This window comes from Dermochelys coriacea, chromosome 1 (genome assembly GCF_009764565.3).
Source record: "Dermochelys coriacea isolate rDerCor1 chromosome 1, rDerCor1.pri.v4, whole genome shotgun sequence".
NCBI classification, from domain to species: domain Eukaryota; kingdom Metazoa; phylum Chordata; order Testudines; family Dermochelyidae; genus Dermochelys; species Dermochelys coriacea.
The window spans coordinates 123,733,767-123,751,025 of record NC_050068.2 but is presented as its reverse complement, the minus strand read 5'-3'; the positions used below and the strand labels follow the sequence as shown (position 1 = coordinate 123,751,025).

General features: G+C 43.3%; 1 protein-coding gene and 1 non-coding gene across 3 annotated transcripts in view; one reads left to right on the top strand and one right to left on the bottom strand.

The window, feature by feature from the left end:
• The window catches only part of PLCXD1 (phosphatidylinositol specific phospholipase C X domain containing 1), a 36,190-nt gene extending 27,892 nt beyond the window's left edge, over positions 1 to 8,298 (bottom strand). Inside the window, exons 1-4 of one of the 2 annotated variants that reach the window (XM_043496200.1) lie at positions 8,204 to 8,287; positions 7,241 to 7,379; positions 5,003 to 5,145; positions 503 to 639 (exon numbers count right to left, since the gene is read on the bottom strand). In XM_043496200.1, coding sequence (XP_043352135.1) covers positions 503 to 639; positions 5,003 to 5,114 — 249 coding nt within the window. In that variant the 5' untranslated portion in view covers positions 5,115 to 5,145; positions 7,241 to 7,379; positions 8,204 to 8,287. Of the gene's footprint in view, positions 1 to 502; positions 640 to 5,002; positions 5,146 to 7,240; positions 7,380 to 8,203 lie in introns of both variants that reach the window. The other variant, XM_043496153.1, reaches the window with a different exon arrangement.
• A 165-nt stretch (positions 8,299 to 8,463) lies between these two features.
• On the top strand, positions 8,464 to 8,579 carry LOC119850271. The gene has a single exon (XR_005290797.1). It is a non-coding gene; the product is annotated as a U5 spliceosomal RNA (small nuclear RNA).
• The last annotated feature ends 8,680 nt before the right edge of the window (positions 8,580 to 17,259 follow it).

Sequence of the window (17,259 nt, the reverse complement as noted above, 5' to 3'; positions counted from 1 at the left end):
ACCATATGCTCTGACTGCCAGAAGCTGGGATTGGATTACAGGGATGGATCACCTGGTGACTGCCTGTTCTGTTCACTCCCTCTGAAGCACCTGGCATTGGCCACTGTTGGCATACAGGATACTGGGCTAGATGGACCATTGTTCTGACACAGTATGGTCATTCTTATGTTCTTAACTAATTCAGATTAGAAAACAGTATGTGGGGGGTTTTAGTTAACAGTGTCCCTTTAACTATTGTCTTTATTTATGAATCCTCTATCCCTAAAATATCAGGCTCTCCCACCAAAAATATCTTCCCCATAAACAGAAATTTGGTATTTACAGAATGTTTTTATCTTACTTCTCTACCTATGGTATTTAGAATTTGCCCCAAAATTGTCACATATCTAGGCACCAATGTATTCCTTAATTGGATTGAAAAAAAGTACAAACATTAATACTATGTAACAAACTTCAAACAAGACAATTAATTCAAATTTGAGAACATTAGATAATTGGTTACCTGTGTTATAGACCACTTCATAATAATAGGATGTATGATGCAGGGCATAAATTTATCTATCAGCTGCAACAGCTTTGATTCATTGACACTTATATCAGAGTTTTTATCTAAACAGTAAGTCATAGTGTCATGGCTTCCTGTAGAAAAAAAAAAGGTTAAGTTTGTTTCAATTGTTTGTTCATACCTCAAATACCATTTTCCTTTGTATTACACAATAGAAAATAATATTACATATGCACACCTAACCTTCCAACTCCCAACCTACCCTCAAAACATAAGTGTGTATTGGCAAAAGGCATATGTATTCACTGCAAAACAGTTGTGTTTTTATACAAGATAGTTAATTTGAGATCACTATCTCAATGTAAAATCCTAATGGAGAAAAGGCACTGCCATTTTTGTCTTGATGTAGCTAGTCAAGGCCAACCCTATTACCAAAATAGTTAAATCAGTACAACTACTAGTGTGGACGTAGTCATATTTTGTCAGTACAAGTTCATAGATTTCAAGGCCAGAAGGGACCATTATGATTATCTAGTCTGATCCCCTTTCTAACACAGGCCATAGAATTTCCCCAAAATAATTCCTACATCAGATCTTTTAGAAAAACATCCCATCCTGATTTAAAAATTGTCAGTGATGTAGAATCCAATACCACGTTGGGTAAATTTTTCCAATGATGAATTACTCTCACAGTTAAAAATGTATGCCTTATTTCCAGTGGATTGTATACCTTTTTCTGCTTGACTGAAGAGCCCATTATTAAATATTTATTCCCCATGTAGTACAGTACAGACTGTAATCAAGTCACCCCTTAATCTTCTCACACTATCACTGGCAAACCAGCATCAATACAAAATATACTGAAATCTCTTCTACTAACCGCCTCTCTGGTAAAAAGTTGCAACTCTTAAACTGTTCTGTAGTGTTGCTGAGTGCAGTTAATGGCAGCAGTGAAGCATACTATATCCAAATGAAATGTAGAAGGACTGTGTTGACAACTGTCATCATGAGTCTCATGATATTTGATGTTTTTCTTAGAGTCTCAGCTCCTGGAGTTCCATGATTATTTGAGAATTTCAAATTTTGTTTACAAAAAAAAAAAATGTTTTTAGCTATCATGGTCATGGAGAAAAACATGAAAAATGTGACCCTTAAAGCTCAAAAACCAAAAGGCTAATAAAAATATCCCAAATTTATTATTTTTTAAATCTCAGTTTGGGGGCCTGATTTATGATTTTTAAATGCTGAGGATTGGCAATACTGGGAGAATGTGTCAAGGTTACAAGGCTAACTGAACCTGTGTCCCCTTAATGGTCTCTGTGAGAGCAACCCCTCAGGAGTCTGGCCTTATGCGTTTACCTCTCTTGGGGTGGAATTCCACAATTCTTCCAGTCTTACTGAGCTCTGGGATATAGGACCCTGTATATCAGCGTTGCTTTCCCAGAAAGCCTGAGTGGGTTTGTCACCTGCTCAGATGAACTTTGAGCATCTGTGACCAGTGCCATGCAGTGATCAGATAGCTTTCTTAAAACCAATGTATTGTTTATTTTAACAGTAGGAACAAAAGATTTAAAGAAAAAGGATTTGAAAACAAACAGACTACTGCATGTCTATGTTACCTAATGGCTTTCCATCCCCAAGGGTAACCTAGGCAGGGTATCGTGCGGTTCAGACACCCCCATCAGGGTATCCTGTGGCTCAGTCTGGTTCTCACAAACAACGTCCCTCTTCTCAAAAGACAGAGAGCATTCTTTTTAAACCTGCCACAATTTTTTTGAGCTCCTGTGTTCACAGGCCTTTTCCAGTCTTGCCTCAAGCCAGTTTTGTAGATTAGCTGGGATGAGGCAAAATCTTCAAAGCTAATAGCTCTGGCATTCTCCCATAACAGCCCTCCAGTGTTTGCTGAGAGGCAGCTTGTCTTGAGTCATTCTTTGCCTTCCTGCATATTTTTTTCAAACTATTGCCTGTGGGCTAAACCAATATAGTCATATAAAATACATCCTAATAAGGGAAGCAGTGTGGCCTAGTGGATAGAGCACTGGACTGGGACTCAGGAAAGCTGAATTCTATTCCCAGCTCTGCCACTGGCCTTCTGGGTGAGCTTGGGCAAGTCACCTCAACTGCCTCAGTTTCCCCATCTGTAAAATGGGGATTATACTGACCTCCTTTGAAATCTACTGAAAAGTGTTATATAATAGCTACTTATCATTTCTGGAACAAACTGATAAATTAGATCAATAAGTTACCAGGACCAGGTGGTATTCACCCAAGAGTTCAACTCAAATATGAAATTGCAGAACTACTAACTGTGGTATACAACCTATCACTTAAATCAGCTTCAGATAACTGGAGGATAGCTAATGTGACACCAATTTTTAAAAAAGTCTACAGAGGCAATCCTGGTAATTATAGGCCAGTAAGCCTAACTTCAGTATAAGACAAATTGGTTGAAACTATAATAAAGAAAAGAAGTATCAGACCCGTAGATGAACACAATATATTGGGAAAGAGTCAACATGGTTTTACAAAAAAAGAAAAGGAGTACTTGTGGCACCTTAGAGACTAACAAATTTATTAGTCTCTAAGGTGCCACAAGTACTCCTTTTCTTTTTGCGAATACAGACTAACACGACTGCTACTCTGAAACATGGTTTTAGTAAAGGGAAATCATGCTTCACCAATCTACTAGAATTATTTGAGGGGGTCAACAAACATGTGGACAAGGATGATCCAATGGATATAGGGCATTTGGACTTAGAATCATAAAATCATAGAACCATAGGGTTAGAAGGGACTGCAACGGTCACCTAGTCTAACCCCCTGCCAGGATTCAGGATTTGTTGAGTCCAAGACAAATGGCTATCCAGCCTCCTTTTGAAAATCTCCTGTGAAGGATCTTCCACCACCTCCCTAGGCAGTCTGTTCTATTGTCCTACTGTTCTTACAGTTAGGCAGTTTTTCCTGAGATTTAATCTGAAACTGCTATGCTGTAGTTTGAACCCCTTGCCTGCCTTTCAAGTATTTGAAGACTGTTATCATGTCACCCATTAATTTCCTCTATTCCAAACTAAACATACCCAGTTCCTTCAGCCTTTGCTCATATGGCTTGCATTCCATCCCTTTGATCATCTTTGTCACTCATCTCTGGATCCTTTCCAGTTTCTCACATCCTTTCTATACATTGGTGACCAAAATTGGACACAGTACTCCAGCCGAGGCCTAACTTGTGCTGAATAGAGCGGTACTAACGTCTTTCATGATTTGCATGCTATGCCTCTGTTAAAGCAACTTAAAATTGCATTTGCATGTTTTGCATCAGCACCGCACTGTTGATTCATGTGAGTTTGTGATCCACCACAACTACACAGATCATTCTCAGCAGCGCTGCTGCCAAGCCAGTTATCCCCCATTCTGTATTTGTGTTTTTGGTTTTTCTTTCCTAAATGTAGCACCTTACATTTGTCTTTGTTAAATTTCATTTTGTTATCTATAGCCCAGTTCTCCAATTTATCAAGATCCCTCTGAATTTTAGTTCTATCCTCCAAAGTGTTTGCAATCCCTGATCCTGTGGAACTCCACTCAAGACCTCCTTCCAATCTGATGTCATTCCATTAATAGTTACTCATTGTTTGCAGTTATTGATCAATTATGTATCCACTTAATGGTAATTTAGCTGAGCCCACATTGCTCCGTCCTACTTATCAGAATGTCATGTTGGACTGTGTCAAAAGTCTTGCTGAAGTCCAGGTATATTATGTCCACTGCATTCCCCCTATCCACCAAACCAGTAAATTGATCATCAGAAAGCCTTTGACAAGGTCCCTTACCAAAGACTCTTAAGCAAAGTAAGCAGACGTAGGATAAAAGGTAAAGTCCTCTCATGGATCAATAACTGGTTAAAAGACAGAAAACAAAGGGTAGTGGTAGGGATAAATTGTCAGTTTTCAGAATGGAGAGAGGTAAATAGCAGTGTCCCCCAGGGATGTGTAGTTACACAAGTGCTGCTCAACAAATTAATAAATTATCTGGAAAAAGGGATGAGGTGGCATGATACAAACTACTCAAGATAGTTAAGTCCAAAGCAGACTGCAAAGATCAAAGGGATCTCATAAAACTGGGTGACTGGGCAATAAAATGGCAGATGAAATTCAATGTTGATAAATTTGTTAGTCTCTAAGGTGCCACAAGTACTCCTTTTCTTTTTGCCATCACTTCCACTGTAATTCACCAGTACAGCAGGACTACCCTGGTGACTCTTGTAAAAAGAGTCATGCAATCATTAATAATCATAAGTGATCAGGATCTTGATTTACATCTGATCCAACAGATAGCACCTTCAGTTTCTCCCACTCAATCTATTTAGACTATTAGCTCCTTGGAAAAGAAATGGTATTTTCTATTGCACAAACGCTGACCACACTGTTGGCACTCCAAACATCAGATGCTTAAATGTTTTGACAACAAGATCAGTATCTAAAGGAGAATGTTAATATTTACCTGGAAGGGATAAGTTATGGAGAGGAACATCCCAGAGATTTTCCGGCAGATGTGACATCCAATCACCATTTTCATGGCACAGATGAATGGACCTTTCCGAAGTGGCTTCCATTATTCGCAACAGTGGGTTCTCATAGGATATTCTGAAAAAAGTTGAAGTATTTTGTACATTTAAATAGTTTGAGTGATCCGTGCTCCTATTGTATAACTTACATTTGGTCTTCCTGATGAGCTGTGGTCCTAGGGACTGATGTCAAGCACACTGAAGTCAGTGGAAAGGCTCCCATTAACTTCAGTAAGCTTTGGCTGAGACCTCTATACTCTGGAAAAGGAGCCAATTTACTACAAAGCTGGAGGAGGTGTCTTAATGGTCTCTAAAGTTTAAGTTTGGGATCATTATCTTCCTTGGAACCACATGTTCATAACCCAGCAGGGTCACCTTAGTCTTTCCTTCTGAGGTAAATAATCTAGGCACTATGCAACTTATTGTGTGTGGCCTTTCAGGCAAGGGCACAGGTTCAATATGCTAATTAAAGATCCCACTGCACTATCCCTAGTCACATTTCTTTCCCCTTCACTATTGTTCTGCACATCAGTCAGCTGGTCCCCTCTTTCCCAGCTTACCTGCATTTCAGTGGTGCTTTGTGTACTGTATATTGAACAGAGGTGCTATGTAAGCTTAAAATAATATTTTTAAATGCTAAACATTTGCAAGAAACTGGATAGTCTCTCTCTTTCCCTTTCTATACAGTCAGTGGAAGCTCCCAGGTGTGCAGCACTCCTGAATATCAGGCCATTTATTTAGGTACCTAAATAATGATTATGGGGCGTAACTTTAGGCACCCATTTTTGAAAATCTTTGTTTTGGATTCCACACCACTTTTCATAGGGGTTTCTTGAGCTAAGTATTTTCCACACACAAGCCACGCCACAGAGTTGGAGCACAGCCTCTGAACTTGAGGCCAGCCTCCAAATGAACCTTATTAGCTAGTTAAACTAATGAAATATGCCTGTGCAATTTACATTTAAGATCTTTAGGAGGATGCTGTAACATCACCACTCAGTGTTCCTCCCTGACACAGGGCTAAAACTCCGAGGGGCAGCTCCTTAGCTGGTAGAAATTGTCAGAGTTCCATGGAAGTTAACAGAGCTATGACAATTTACATGAGCTAAGGAGCTACCCCTTGTGTGGCAATGACTCTCCTCACTGCCAATGAGGACTTGATGCAGTTCTCTCTCAAGCCTGTGAAAGTCAGGCTTGTGATGGAAACAGAGATTCACCTGCTATAAATAATGGAATGAAATTTTGATCCTAAAAATAACTACAAATATTGAGTATATGTTTTCTCGCTTCCCCCCTTCCTCTGTTGTTTGTCTTCTTATACCCCAATTCTGCATTCCTGCATAAGGGTCTAGCACAGGGATTGGCAACCTTTGGCACATGGCCCACCAGGGTAAGCCCCATGGGGGCTGCGGGAAGCAGCCTGGGCTGAAGGATGTGCTGACCGCCACTTTCTGCAGCCCCCATTGGCCTGGAGCGGCGAACCGCGGGCAGTGGGAGCTGCGATCGGCCGAACCTGCAGATGCAGCAGGTAAACAAACCAGCTTGGCCAGCCAGGGGGCTTACTCTGGCAGGCCATTGGCTAAAGGTTGCCGATCCCTGGTCTAGCAGTACAGAGTCCCACTGAAGTCAGGGGAGCTCTGCACAGGTGCAGGAGCTTGTCAGTCCATGAGCAACACAAGGCAGAATCAGGGCCCTTCTCCATTGTAGGAACTTAGAGGCAAACATTATGTCTTCCTGTAGATTTTAAGGCCAGAAGGGACATTATAATCTAGTCTGCCCTCCTATATAACACAGACCATAGAATCTAACCCAGTAATTTCTGCATTGAGTCCATATGCTCTGTTTGAACTAGAGCATGTCTTTTAGAAAGAGATCCAGTCTTGCTTAAAGACTGGAAAGCAATGGAGAATCCATCACATTTCTAGATAAGTTGTTCCAATGGTTAGTTATCCGCACTGATAAAAAATGTCTTATTTCTAGTCTGACAGTAGACAAGCTCGGTGTGGACAGTACCAAGCGCTTTGTGGATGTTACCATAATAAATATTAAACCCAGTGACTAAGTAGTATACAATTGCATAGACATAATAGACAGTTTCATTAATATTTTAATACTGTATTAAACATCTGTAATATGCATGATACATTTCCAAAAACATAATAATGTAAACTTACCAAAATATAATACAGAGTATTATAATTTTAGCTCATTGCCTTCTAAATTCAGTAGGCCAAAAAAGAGGGTGTGGCATTTCACTGGTGAGGGAAAGTTTATGTTGGAAGTATATATTGTATGCTTCAACTGGTGAAATTGCTGATGAAACAATGAAAATGAATTCACCAGTCCTCTTAGGAACAAACTAATACAGCAGTGATTGGGGGAAATATGTTTACATAAACTAAGTGAACTGCCACTTAGGATTAAATTGTCTCTGGAACATGCAAACAAAAGCATCCACATCTAGAAACAGTCTAAATAATACAGAATCCAACTCACAGATTGCTTTTAAAAGAAGTACACCTCTAGCCCGATATAACACGGTCCTTGGGAGCCAAAAAATCTTACCGCGTTATAGGTGAAACGGTGTTATATCAAACTTGCTTTGGCCTCCAGCATTTCTGTTATTAATAGTCACTTCCCGCCCCCTGACTGACCCCTCAGAAGCCCCGACCCATCCAACCCCCCCCCGCTCCTTGTCCCCTGACTACCCCCTCCAAAGACCCCCACCCCAACCACCTCTCTCAAGACCCCACTCCCTATCTAAATCCCCCTGCTCTTTGTCCCCTGACCGTCCCCTCCAGAGACCCTCCCATCCCTAATCACCCCCAGGACCCCACCCCCTTCCCGACCCCCCCCTGCTCCCTGACCACCCCCCGAGACCCTCTGCCCCTTATCCAACCTCTTGTCCCCAGCCCGGCACCCTTAACACGCCACTCAGAGCAGCATGTCGGAGCCAGACACGCTGATGCGCTGCTCCGCCAGAGCACTGCTTTACTGCGTTATATCAGAATTCGTGTTATATGGGGTCACATTATATCGGGGTAGAGGTGTATATATTCAAATAATTCCAGGGCTTTGATTTAGTTACACTATACTTTTGTTCTCAAGGGGGAAGGGACTATTTTAGTATTACTTACTCTAATGAAATCATTGGTTTTCATTTCAGCTGTTCATCTCTTCAAAAAGATTTCCGCTTTCCTAGCAGCTAGTCTTCCCCTGTGAAAGACTGAACTGAATCTCACACACTACAGCAGGAAACAAATGCAAACAAGCACAGCACACTACCTGCCATGGGATTGGTCAGAGTCTGCAGCACACTTTCAGATCAAGTGACACCCAGCTTCATGAGAGGAAGAAGAACAACAGTTCCTCTGGTTAGTGAAGCTGCCTAACATGCATACTTTGGTTTCTCTTCAGATCATATAAATCTTTTGCCTTTTACTAAAGATTTCCGTGGAGAGGAACATTTATGAGTTTCTACCCAATTTTTTGAGGCTTCACTTCGGTGAGGCTGTTCCCTCTTGTTGTGAAAAACCATGTAAGAATGAGCTTTCGTGAGCTACAGCTCACTTCATCGGATGCATATGAGCTGTAGCTCATGAAAGCTTATGCTCAAATAAATTTGTTAGTCTCTAAGGTGCCACAAGTACTCCTTTTCTTTTTGCGAATACAGACTAACACGGCTGCTACTCTGAAACCTGTCATGTAAGAATGAGACACTGTATTGCCTCATGATTAATGTATATGCAAGGAATAAGGAAAGGAAGTCTAGTAGCACACAAAGTAATAATATTTAACAAACTTTTTGCAGCATTTTAAGATGTAAGGATGAAAAGGACTGTATAAGAGCTAATCTATATTATTTTTTCTATTAATTATGATCACCTCTATCATCTAACAGCATTTCCATTCTCCATTTCAAGGAGAAGAACTAGATGAGCTGATATTTCTTTTCCCATCTCCATCTTCTACAATTTCTACATTTAGGATGTTGGTTGTCATCATTTATCCAGGTATTTTACAGACATGGGAAGTGAAGGTCCCATGTTCTAAGAGCTTACTATCTAAATAGACAACCTATATACAGATAGTGGGTGAATGACATGTACTGACAACTAGTTTGATTCAACAGTAGAGTTTACAACCACCATGCTAGTTACAAATTTGTTTCTCACCATTCCTAGAGACACTGCAATATCAGCTGCATGCCATGGAGTAAATACATTATGATTCTATGATTAAGCTCCCCTATTCAAAAAATACATTTAACGTCTAGTCCCCAGATCAAGGAGGTGATCTTAAGGAGTTATTTAGAGCTTTTGTTATTGTAATTTAGAAGCACATTTCTAAAAGTGCCTCTACTTCACTGTTATAATACAATGCAATTTATTTTTATATAGCTTCCTTTATACCGAGCATTACAAAATGCTCCAGAGACATAGTACTTTTCTAAAGCTTGGTAAGGAGACAATCAGCCAGGGGTTAAAGTAGGCCAGTACAGGCCGGTACGGCGTACCAGTAAGAAGTGGCTGCCGGTACCGGCCCGTACACAGCCGACGTTAAAGCACTGCTGCAGCAGCATTTTAAGGTCATTGCTTCCCCCTGGGCCGCCATTGATGGGTGGGGGTGGGGGCAAAAGGGGCAGCTGCCGCAGGGCCAGTGATTTTAAAGGCCCGGGGCTCCCGGCCGCCACTGCTTCTACCACGGCAGCAGCCGGAGCCCCAGGCAGCGCTAATGGGCTGGCTGGGAGAGGCTGAACGCCCCCACACCCCGCTTCTTCCGCCTGAGGCCCCGCCCCTTCCGGGGTCCCAGAGCTGGGCCCCCGTATTGGTAAGTGCTTAATGTTACTTTCACCCCTGCTATCAGTGGCAGAAGGTGGAAATTAGAAGGGTTGGAGTAGAGTTAAAAAGATAAATGTTTAAAAGCAGTAAAGATACAAGTTACTGTGTGTCACAGTTCTTGGGTTACTGATGAGCACGTTCTGCTGTCTGAGTGCTGCAAAACCCATGGACCCCACCCCCCAATCTGCATAAACAGGAGTCTCTGTGATGCAAAATTGAGGCAAACAGTCTGACTGCGTTTGAAGGGGATGGGGCTCCTGGCTCCCACTCTCTAAGTCCTTTCAATACAATCGAAGATTCCCTACTCCCGGAAGGGATAGAGGATAGTGGTACCGACTGCTCACCTGAGGCTTGCTGAACCTGTGCTGCCTGTCCAGTATATTGGAGTCTGTTGTCTGCTTGTAGGCACAGGGGAGATCAGTGGGTGAGCTTCTCGAGGGCAGTTTCTGTGAAGCTTTCCAGGACCCCCTCTCAGGAGCTCCTGTCTGCTTTCTCCCAGAATTGCCCAACAACTGTTTGGAACAACTGGCTTTTAAACTCTTATTCCACCCCTGATATGATTGACCAGCCTAGCCCAGCCTAGCCCACAGTAACCCTTTAACTAATTTGTCACTAGTGGGGGGTTTAAATGCCCTGTCACACTATGACGGAAAGCAGGTGAACCCAACAATGGGGAGGGTAGTGCAGGGTACATCAAGCACAAAAGCAAACAGAACTTTTTTTTAAAGTAAGATTTGAAACTGAGAAATCACTAGGGGAAGAAGAGACAAAGGGCAAAGGAGAAAGTGACTGTATAGGTGAGCAGAGGGATATGAAGTCAGAGATACAGGATGAAGTAGAGTCCGTGGAGAGTTTTAAAAATCAGGACGACAAAGTTAAATTTGGTTCAGAGACTTCATAGGAAGGCAAGATGATGGAGTAGAGAAGAGTAAGAAGAGAGTTATATGGCTCTCAGACACTACTGTGATAAGTGCATTAGAAATAGACAGCTAGGTTCCTGGATGCTAGAGCAAATCTGGCTACAGCGGTCTGGACAGTTTCAAATTTAAGAAGTAAAGGGCATGAATTCTCCTCTCTAGAGTAACACTGGTGATGTCAATGGAGATACTCCTATTTAAATTGCTATGAGTGAGATTACAAACTGACCCTAAGGATTTAGAACAACCATAAAAGAAGGAATAACCGGAAACTAATCAGCAAGCAATTGAGCAATGACAAAGTATTTCAACAGAGCAAGGGTCAAGGTAAGGATGAATTCTGGTAGTACTGCAGAGATCATAATAAGCAGATTTACAGATGAAGAAGCTGTGGGAGGAAAAAAGTCCAGGATGTCTTCAAGATTTCTGGCTTTGGTTGCAAAAAATGTCTGAGTTAAAGCGATTAATAGCGGAGGTAGAAATATTGGACAAAAAGGAACTCAGGAGGAGTTGGTGAGTTTTTGAAGCATTCAATAACAGGAAGCTATGGAGCTGACAGAATCAAGACAAGGAGCTATAAGGGGATCAAAGAGTGAGTTGATGGACATAGAAAGATGCTTTATGTCCGTGTATCTGAGAGAAACGTTTCTATTTTGTTATCATCCATCACAGCTCCATAGTTAAAGCTGATTTGAGTTTTGCACTTAGAGCAAGGATTCAACCATTTTATTGTGCATGAAGAAAACACTTTATTTTCCTCCCCATTGCACCACTTACTCTTTGAATTATGAATGGATTATCTGAAATTTTACAAGTAAATCTGTCTGAGTTAAAAGTAATTAAAAAGGGACCCTTAATAAATTATGCTGCTGTATGAGACCTTTTTTTGTCCTCAATGACCTTGTCTCAGACGCTGTCTAGCTAAGCGAAAAGTGGCAAAGAAGCAACTCTTTAATAGATGTGGTGCAATGGGTAGTTTTTAAAAAGAAATGTTTAGGATTGATTGTCCTGTTTCCATGCTATAAGGCAGGGTTGCTCAAATTTAATTGCATTGCGACCCCCTTCTGACAACAAAAATTACTACTCGACCCTGGGAAGGGGGACCAAAGCTGAAGCCCAAGCCCCACCCCCCGGGGGGTGGGGCAAAGCCAAACCTTGAGGGCTTCATCCCTGGGCAAGTGGAGACTGTCACCTGAGCCCCACTGCCCCAGGCTGAAGCGGTCAGGCTTTGGCTACAGTCCTGGGCAGTGGGGCTCAGACTTTTGACTTCATCCCCTGGCCCCAGCAAGTCTAATGCCAGCCCTGGCAACCCCATTAAAAAAGGGTCATGACCCACTTTGAGGTCCCAACCCACAATTTGAGAACAACTGCTATAAGGTATGGAAAAGCAATAGTTAAGGCATCCAGTCTTTGACTGTGAATTTCTGGGGTTTGCAATGCTTGTGTTAGGTATATGTAACACGTTGTATCTCAGAGTAGCACCCTGGATTCCCCATATTCACTACTGTCATATAATTATGACGTTTTATACAAAGTATGCTTTGTGAGGTATAATTTTAGAAGTCTTGATCTGTTGAACATTAATATCCTGTTAGATTGTATGTGGTATCATTGTATGTGAAGTGATGAAGTTTTGTTATGTGTGTGTTACTGAAATATGTTTTGAGGTTGGGAGATGCCCATAGCCAACCTTCTAACTGCAACGAAGGACCAGCCAGAGGTGCTGATGGCCCATTAAAGGGAATCCACTCTCAAAACAACAGCCATCCCAGAAACTTCTCAGAGAGAGCACGTATACAATGGAGACTGCTTGACCAGTGGGGACTGCCTGTTCCCCACATCACAGCAAAAGATCTTTTCAACAAGCTGGAAGAAAATATAAAAGAGTGGAAGTGACATCATCATTTGGCCTCTCTTCCCCCCCAACACAACACCTGGAAGAAATGTCTAGAGGACAAACACTTTGAACTGGGGAACAGTGGGCCAGGCCTGGAAGGCAAGTTCCAGCCCATATATTGAAGATCTGTAACCTGTTTGTTCTGTCTGTCAGGGTGAAACACTGCTTGATTCAAATCCTGCTTCATTTGTAGAACTTAGACTGTGAATTTATTTTTATTTCTTTAGTAACCAACTTTGATCTCTGTGCTTGCAACTTATAATCACTTAAAATCTCTCTTTCTGTAGTTAATAAACCTGTTTTATATTTTACCTAAAACGCTGTGTTTTGGTTGAAGTGCTTGGGAAATCTCAGCTCAGTTTACAAATGCTAGTGTGTGTCCACTCCACACTGAGGGAGTAGTGAACTTACACTGGTCAGGAGAAAGTGGGGAGGTCTGTAGTAGTCCTTACTTCCTGTGGGAGTTCTTTCTACAGCCTCTAAGAAAGCTCTGTCTCATGCACAAACAAGCTTTATTCTTATGGTAGAACGCTCCATTGTGCCTGAGGAGCGGTGCTGTTGACCCTGGTTTCTATCTGGAGCTTTAGGTGATTGTTTAAATACCTTGAGCCCAGGCCTTTGAGTGTCTTGAAGATAAAAACTGCCTTGAATCAATATTCTCAGGGAAGCCAGTGTAGAGAATGAAGGACAGGTCTGATGTTCTTGCAGTAGTTTGTGTTGCTATGGAGAAGCACTACTGCATTCTGTACTAGCTGGAGTTTCCTAAAGGCTGGTGGCTTCATGCCCAGGTATAGTGCATTGCCGTACTCCAGCCAAAAGGTGTGAATAATCAAGGCAAGGTCATTGTTTGGGATGGAGTTTCCTAGCCAAACAGAAAGGGTAGAAAGCATTACTTCTGCATGCTACTATGTGAAAGCTTAGCATCAGTGAGGAACCCAGGAGCACTCCTAAACTCTGGAGTGAATTGACCAGTTGTGGGGCTGTATCTTCAAGCAACAGCTGCAAGCTCTTCAAAGTACTTTCCTCTACCCACCAGCTGTATCTCTGTCTTCACTGGGCTCACTTTCACCCAGCTGTTCTTCATCCAAGAGCTGATCTCATGCAAGTACTGGGTCAAGTTGGTGGTAGCGGTGTGGGCATACGTGGTGAAGGTCAGGTAAATCTGTGTATCATCTGAATATTGCTCCCTGTAAATCATCTGACCAGGTCGCCTGCTTGTAGAAGTTAAATAGGACTGGAGAGAGAATTGATCCTTGTGGAATTCCACAAATGAGGGCTCTAGTGGTGGTACAGTTTCCCATCACTAGTCATTGAATGTGTCCTTCCAGGAAGGATTTAAACCATTCTGGCATAGTCTCCTGGACCTCTGCCACTCTCTCAGGTGGGAGAGCAGTATCTCATAGTCAACAACATTGAACGCTGCAGAGGTCCAAGAGGATGAGAATGAATATCTGCCCTCTATCCATTCACAGCAGATCATCATCTGTCAGCACCAGTAAAGCCATTTTCATCCCATGTCCTGTCCTGAATCCAGGATGTGCTGAGTCTAGGATAGTAGGTTATCCCTCAGAGAAACCCAGCATGAGAGAAGATCCTTTCCGTCTCTCAGGATAAAGGGCTAATCAGAGGAAAGGAAGTATCCCCCAAGATCCACTCAAAGTCATGAGGAGGTTGAAAAAGTATCACAGAGGGGCATGTTCAACTCAAAGAGCTCCACTGGAGTTCCCCGTGAGATTGAGAGTTAGCAAGATAGCAGGAAGGACCTACACCAAGAAAGGGTGAGTAGAGGCACCCATTCTTTAAAGGGCAATATCAGCCCTTCAGGAGAGGGAGTAAAAACTCAGAGGCATATAAAGGGAACACACACAAGTCCTGTGGCTTTAGAGGGTGTGCAGGGAGCAAAGCACAAAATGGGATAAGGGATTATTGTCTCCCAGAGCCACATCCCTGCCACTTCACCATTTCAATCCTGTAGCTGGATGAGGAGCTTGGAACACAATCCATCACATGATCCTCTGAGTCCAGTGGTTTCCATAAAGCCTTTGCCAAGGAAATGTGACTTGTAGCATGGAGGTGGTACTCACTCCAAGCTGTTCCAGGGCTTCAGAGCTGTGTGGGAATGTGCCTAGTAATCACACTGGCTGTCTCAGGAGAAGCAAAGGAAAACCAGCACCATGCATTAAAATGGCAGCATCAGCCTTGCAATCAAAGCATCCAAAGCAGAGCACCTGTTCCTGCAGGCTTTATTCTTAAAAGGACAGCTCACCCCAGAGACAGCCAGCCTGGGAGAGAAGTGTGACAATTATGACAATTTCCAGCAATATCCTGGACAAACCCGATTGAATTAAGTTATATCTTTGGAGTCCATTGTAGTAAATGAATGATGTATGTATCCTTGTGGGCCAGGGATTGTATGTAATTTTAAGGGGGGCCTCCAGGAACTAAAAACAGCAGGAGATGTTTAGGCATATTCACTCAGGTTGTTACTCCTCCTGAGATTCCAACCCCCACCCCGCCCTCCAGGGACTACAGACAAAGGAAGGTCTTTTGGTTACAGAGCTTGAGTTTAAATTGGCTCAGGGCCTTCTTCCTGATCCAGTAAACAGATGGGACCTCTGGTTCATGGAGGCCCCAAACCTTAGGGAAGGGTTGGAAGCAGTTTAGCTCATAAGACTGGATTTTTGTTCTGAGAAAAAGTGATGAATTAGAAACCAAAGGAAAACCCCCAGGTGAAAGCTGAAAGACTGTTCCTGACAGAGCACGTGCTGCAGTTGGAGTGATCGCTGGTAAGCTTATTAGCATGCATGTAGGTTCTTGTATTGTTTTTAATATGTTTTCTGTGTAATGCTTTTACCTTAAGAATGAAATGTGCTTCCTTAGAAAGGCTTGTGTGGCAATGTATACCTGTGGCAATTACACTATGTACTGTCTCTGAGGCGAGGAGAGAAGTGAAGCAGGGGCATGGCTAGGCAGACTGTCTTTTTCTAGGAATAACACAGTAAAGACAGCGAACCATTCAGCCTGGAAATTTCTCTGGCAGAAGGGAGAAAGATGAGGGTCTCCCTCCAAGAGAGGAAACAGCTGGAGAACTGGAAGCCTAGTGTGTGCCTTGAACTGTGACAAGAAGATCCTTTCCTCCTCCTGAGATAGAGGTCTGGTAAAAGGATAATCTCCAAGTTCTACTGTGAAGATCACAAAGAGGAGGCTGGCCAGAAGCTGGTGCTCAAAGGGCCAGTCATCCCAGACAGAAGCACTGGGAAAGGAGACATCTGTTGCCAAAGGAGTGCTCCATAAAAGAGAGCTCTGAAAATAGTTAAGGTGCCATTGATGGCACTCAGGAATATGCAACATTGTTCCTAGGACTAGTAGGACCAACCAAACTACTTGTGGTGCATTGCAAATGTCTTCTTTACAGCTTGTTACATGGAGAGGTTAACACAGTGAGAGAGTTTTTACTGCTTTAATTCTTTGTTGTGGCTCACCAGAAGCAGCAAGCCACTATGGCAATGCTGTGAGCAATATTTGATTCCGTGTTACAATGGAAAATGGGAACTTCGCTAGGCCCTCGTGGCCAAGATATGAAGTAGCTGTGTGTCACAGGGTCCCCTCACTGCTAGTGGCACCCTCTTCTGGCCATCCTGGGATTAGCTCTGCCAGATGCTTTGCCTCCCCACCCCCGGCCATGTCTTTCCCATCATCCTCTCACTCTACAGACCCCCCTCTCACTCCAGGAACTGCAGTCTCCTCTTTGTGACTTAGCCCTCCGGCCAGGTCACTATATGGTTTCCCCTTCTGGGGTATCAAAAACTTTCCAGGACAAATTGCCCCAGGCAGTCCACTGTCCTCTGCCTGGCCAGTGCCACATCCCCAATCTGGTAGGGGAACCTGGGCCAACCCTGTACTCTGAGTTCCAGCCCAGGGACCCTCTAATCAGCAGCCACGGTCTGCACTCCTATTCCTTGCTGCTTTTCTCCTGAGCCTTCTCCTACTGTCCTGGCTCCCTGCTGCAGTACAGACCCCATTCTGCTGTGAACATGTGGGGTCACCATTCTCACAGAAGGGTCAGGGGGAGGAGGAAGCTAGGGTTGCCATTTCTGGTCGGACATTTTCCTAGAAGTTTCATCCCATGACATAACCTTTCATTAAAGATTCATCTTTAATTCCTGGAGACTCCAGGACAATCCTGGAGGCTTGGCAACCCTAGAGGGAGCTAAAGAGCCCATCAGCTCAGGGTGTCTCTGCTCCTATCTCTCCCCTCCTGTGAGCAATGGGGACAGTTCCTCTGCTCCTCCCCTTCCCTCTCTTCAGCACATGGCTTGGGATGGGGCAGAAGGAGGTGAAGAGCCCCTGGAGCTGTCCCCTCAGCCTGGAAAGTGAAGAGGGGATTCCTCTGTGCTCTCCTGCTGGGCCTGGGAGAGGGACTGAAGAGCCCCAGGAGGAGCCGAGGTGAGGCAGGGCGGGGCAGAATAATAGGAATCTGGGGGGCAAGGAAGAATTGATGGGAGGTGGGGGGCAGAACTGATGGGGTTAGGGGATAG